This window comes from Salvia splendens, chromosome 6 (assembly GCF_004379255.2).
Source record: "Salvia splendens isolate huo1 chromosome 6, SspV2, whole genome shotgun sequence".
Taxonomy (NCBI): domain Eukaryota; kingdom Viridiplantae; phylum Streptophyta; class Magnoliopsida; order Lamiales; family Lamiaceae; genus Salvia; species Salvia splendens.
In genome coordinates, this window is record NC_056037.1 from 28,223,952 (window position 1) to 28,228,739 (window position 4,788).

The 4,788-nt window shown below is 46.1% G+C and overlaps 1 protein-coding gene across 1 annotated transcript; it reads right to left on the reverse strand.

The window, feature by feature from the left end:
* Positions 1-2,663: 2,663 nt before the first annotated feature.
* LOC121809049 lies at positions 2,664-3,521 on the reverse strand. The gene has a single exon (XM_042209600.1). The coding sequence runs from the start codon at positions 3,519-3,521 to the stop codon at positions 2,664-2,666; it is 858 nt and encodes a 285-aa protein (XP_042065534.1).
* Between the last annotated feature and the right edge of the window lie 1,267 nt (positions 3,522-4,788).

Genomic DNA, 4,788 nt, shown 5'->3' on the forward strand with positions numbered 1-4,788 from the left:
TCGAGCTCAGTGAGATGGAGCCCGCTCAAGAGCGGGGCAAGGAGAAGGAGGTGGATGGGCCGAAGAAGTACACTCTGCATGAGACAATGTGGCTTGCGAGGAACTACATCGACGACGCCGAGGACCTATCATCGGCAATCAGCAGACTGGCAAGACTTCCTGGGAGCGGATTGCTCAGAAGTATAACGCTGGCCGTCCTAAAGGGTCGATCGAGCGTAGCTACGTGAAGCTGCGCAAGCATTGGGGCCGGGTCCAGGCCGATATGAGCAAGTGGAATGGAAAGTGGGCCAACGTAATCCAGATGTGGCCGAGAGGGCACAGCGAGGCGGACCTCGTCGAGAAGGCGAAGGATGCGTTCTTCATTGACGGGAAGAAGGCCTTCAAGTACTTCGATGTTTGGAAGCTCGCCGAGAAGAGCCCGAAGTACACCAGCGGTGCTGAGCCGGCGGCAACTGGGGCGGTGAAGATAACCAAAGTTTCCGCCTCCGGAAACTACTTTTCAAGCGATGGAGGTCCGGCGATCGACCTCAACGTGACGGACGACGACGTCTTCAGCTCCTCTCCTAGCATTCAGAGCCGCCTGATGGGAACAAAGGCGGCCAAGAGGAAAGCAAGGGGGAATGCAACTGCGAGCAACCTGCTATGGTGCCACCGCCGACCAATCTGTCTCTGGATTAGATGTCCGACACTTTGTCGGAGATGAATATTACATGGCGGATGAGCCAGTTGACGGAGTTGACAGCGAGGGATACATCGAAGATGTCGGACGAGGAGCTCGAGTTGCACCGTGAGATGATTGCCTACCTTCGCGCCCAAATGAAGAAGTAGTGGTCGTGGCCCGGGTTTCTTGTATTTTAAATTTGCTTCATCAAGTAATGTAATGTTAATTTCTAATGAACAATGCATTTTCCCCGTTTTAATTGTTCAACGAATTGCGTTTACGAGTTAAATATGTTGAAGTTGTGAATAGTGTCATTTATTAGTTGCGGCCCGAGTTGCGGCCTGCAGGGTTAGAGGAGTTGGGGCCTGAGCCGCAACTGTAGAGAAATGATGACGTGGAGGGGACTTGGGGCCGGAAATGGGGACGGGGTTATTCATGCTCTAAGTGTCATTGACATCATTCATAGTTTTTAGAGCCAATGTCAAAGTGCAATCTGATTAACTATAGTAAACTTAAAAATAACAAAGATTACATAAAAAAATCCAATATTATAAAAAAAAGTCCCAAAAATTGCTAAAAAGAAAACAAGCTTCAAAATTATTTTCACTGGCTATGCGCATCAATCTTTTCCATGTGGACAGTCATTATTGTGGTGATGATTATCTTAAATTTAAATATATGAGTAAAAATATTAAAGTGAAATATATTGCTTACTAAAACAACTAGGAGTATAATAAATAAATCATAAAAATCTGGAACAAAAATACACTTAATTTGAAATTTGCGCCCCGCGCCCTCCCGAGTCGTCTCTCTCCCTCTCTGTTTCTTTTAACGCATCCATATCTTTCTCTCTCCCTCTCTGTTTCTTTTAACGCATCCATATCTTTCTCTCTCTCTCCCCCTCCCTCTTCGTTTCTTTACAGCATCGCAGTCACCAAATTTGTACGTTTCACTGAATCATGAGGTAATCGTTTACTCCGATTAGTTTTTTTAGTAAAATTTCTTGATTTCTTTTTGGTGTTGTGATCAAGAATCAAATTATTCACAGAGCCCACATCTTGTTTGACAGAATGTCTGTGTTACAAAGGAGTGATTCCACCCTTATTCGAGAGGTGTACGCGAAAAATCTGGAGGAAGAGTTCAGCGTGATTCGTGGAATTGTGGAGCAGTATCCGTTATTTCCATGGATACAGAATTTCAAGGCATTATCCACAAAGAATGGAGAAGCACCGAAGAAGGAAAATACAGTAATTTCCGACGTTATGTCGATGTCTTAAAGCTTGTTCAACTTGGTCTGACCTTCTTCGATGAGAAGGGAAATTTGCCCTCCATCGACGGACAACATCTTTGCTGGCAGTTCAATTTCCGAGAGTTCAATCCGAATCACGACCTTTCTGCGCCAGATTCGCTGAGGCTGCTACACGAGAGTGGCATCAATTTTGCCAAAAATATGGAAAATGGGGTCGATGTGACAAGATTTGGCACTCTATTTACGATGTCGGGTCTGGTTCAAAATGCAAGATATATTTGCCCTTGTTGGTCTACTCCGATCAGCCTTGTTCTCTTCAGAAAGCTGAAGTCCATCAAATTGTCACCAATGTCGGCGACCAAGCCCCTCGTTGACACTCCTAGATAGAGTGCAATAGCTGACACAACCGCACCGACACAGAGTGTGCCGGTTTTCTTCTTCGAAGCCCTCTCAAGATGTTTGATCATGAAGTGGCCTAAATTCAAGGGGGGCTCCTTGTGCAAAATAGTCCATAACAGGAAGAGCTCGTCTCTCTGCACGCTCCCATGCTCATGATGCGCGAAGGGGTAGTATACACACTCCTTTTGGAGTAAGCGCAAGACCGGGTTCCTAATGAGAGAACCCTTTGCCCTGTTGGCGGTGAAGTTGTCATCAACGGTAGTGATGGCCTTCCAGAAGTCATTTGCACTGTGACTGAAGCGAAAAGGCTCTCTATACACCTCCCTTGTGTCTGTATCATGCATCTTCAAGGCTTCATAGATAGAACACAGATCTATCAGCCATCTGCAGCGTGATAGTGGTGGGCTTCAATGGACCAATCTTCATCTTGTTGTATAAGGACAATGGCATGAGGTTGATACTCGCTCCAAGGTCACATAAAGCATTCCCCACAAAGTAGTCTCCAATCGTGCACTCAATAGTAAAACTCCCTGGATCCTTCATCTTGGCCGGAAGCTTCCATTGAAGAATTGCACTACAATTTTCCGTCAAATTGACAGTCTCATGTTGTCCCCATTTCTTCTTCTTGGAGACCGCATCCTTGAGAAATTTAACATACCCAGGCATTTGCTGAAGTGCCTCAATTAGTGGGATGTTAATATGTACTTTCTTGAAGATGTCCCAGAATCTGGAGAACTGTTCATCGTTCGTCTTCTTTTGCAACACTTGGGGAAATGGTACTCTAACCTCCGATGGCTTGACTAGTGTGCCTACCTCGGGTTGAACTGCGGGTGGTGATGTTTTAAGCTCCTCCGCTTTCTCCGCTTCTACTTCTTCCAATAGTGCACTCTTGGGCTCAAATGTAGGTTTTGGTGAGATTTCTTGCATAGAAGGACCCTCATAACTCTTCCTGCTTCTCAAATGAATTGCCTTGCAATCTTTGGGGTTTACTTTTGGCTGTCCTAGGAACTGCCTTGGCGTATGCTTACTGCTCACAGCTTGAGCAATCTGACTCATCTGCGTCTCTAGGCTCTTCATATGTACTGCCATACTGTGCATATCATTCTCAACCTTCTCTAGCCTTTGATTGGAATGCTCCATATTCTTGTGTGACTGTGTCATGAATGCATTCAATATGTCCTCTGAACTTTTCTTCTGCGGCTCAGTGATCATTCCTTGAGACACTGTGAACCCTGGTGGTGGCTGCAGGGCATTGTTGGGGTTCCCATACGATAGGTTAGGATGCGCCTTGTTCCCAAAATGATTGTAACCTCCACCCTCTTGATTGGGGCGGGAGTTGTTATAGTATCTATTACCCCCTTAGTGTATATAGTTAACATCTTCTACACCCTCTTGCTGCTCCTGAACAGCCGGTCCCATCCCCATGACATCTATCTTCTTGTGGAGGAGCTCCATCTGTTTATACATGTTGTCCAGATGGATGCTCTCTGCTGCAGAGGCTACCCTGTGTACTATGCTCCTCTCGTTGTTCCAGCCTTCATCATTAGAGGTCACTCTCTCAATCACCTCCATGGCCTCTGCTTCTCCCTTCTTTAGCAATGATCCCCCCGCGCTCAGGTTCAGTTCACGCTTTGCTTCAGGCAGACTCCCCCTATAGAATTCTAGGACTTGATGCATCGGATTTAGCCCATGATTGGGGCACCTCTTCATCAATCCCTTGAATCTTTCCCAAGCTCCTCGGATACTCTCTTGGGGAGTCATCTCAAACGAAATGATCTCTGACTGCCTCTTTAACGCCTGGTAGTATTTTTCTAAGAACTTTTCCACCATGGCTTTCCACGTGCGAATGGAGTTGGGCTCCATACTGTCCAACCAATCCTTGGCATCATCCTCCAGAGAAAAAATGGAATACCCTTAATCTGATCTGTTCATCTGTGACTCCATTTATCTTCGTCGTGTTGCAGATCTGGATGAATTTAGTGAGGTGCTTGTTAGGATCCTCTGTGAGTAGGCCTCTAAAAGCATTGTTCTCAGCCATCTGAAGTAATCCTCTCATGAGTTTAAATGTGTTGGCATTAACATTGTTGTCAACGGGTGGATTTGCCACCCCATGATAGGCATACATGTTTTGGACAGGTACCACATTCTGCCTTTGATCTAACCGCCTCTGCAATTCTTCGAGTTGTTGTTTAAGCTGAGCATTCGTTGGAGGAGGTGGTGGTGGAACATTAATCCCCTCAACGTTCTCCATCAGGATAGGAGAATGTGGCTCAAACTGAATAGGGGAGTGAACTGGTGACGGAGTAGGTGACGGTGATTCTTGAACCGGTGAAGGTGATCGTCTCTGGACCGGAGAAGAGACTCGGATCCTTTGATTTAGCCTTCTCAAAGCGTTTCTCCTTCTGTTGGATGCTTCGATCTCAAGATCAATAGGCTCTAAAGGTGGACCCCTAGAGCTTGTGTGCATACAACCTGAAAC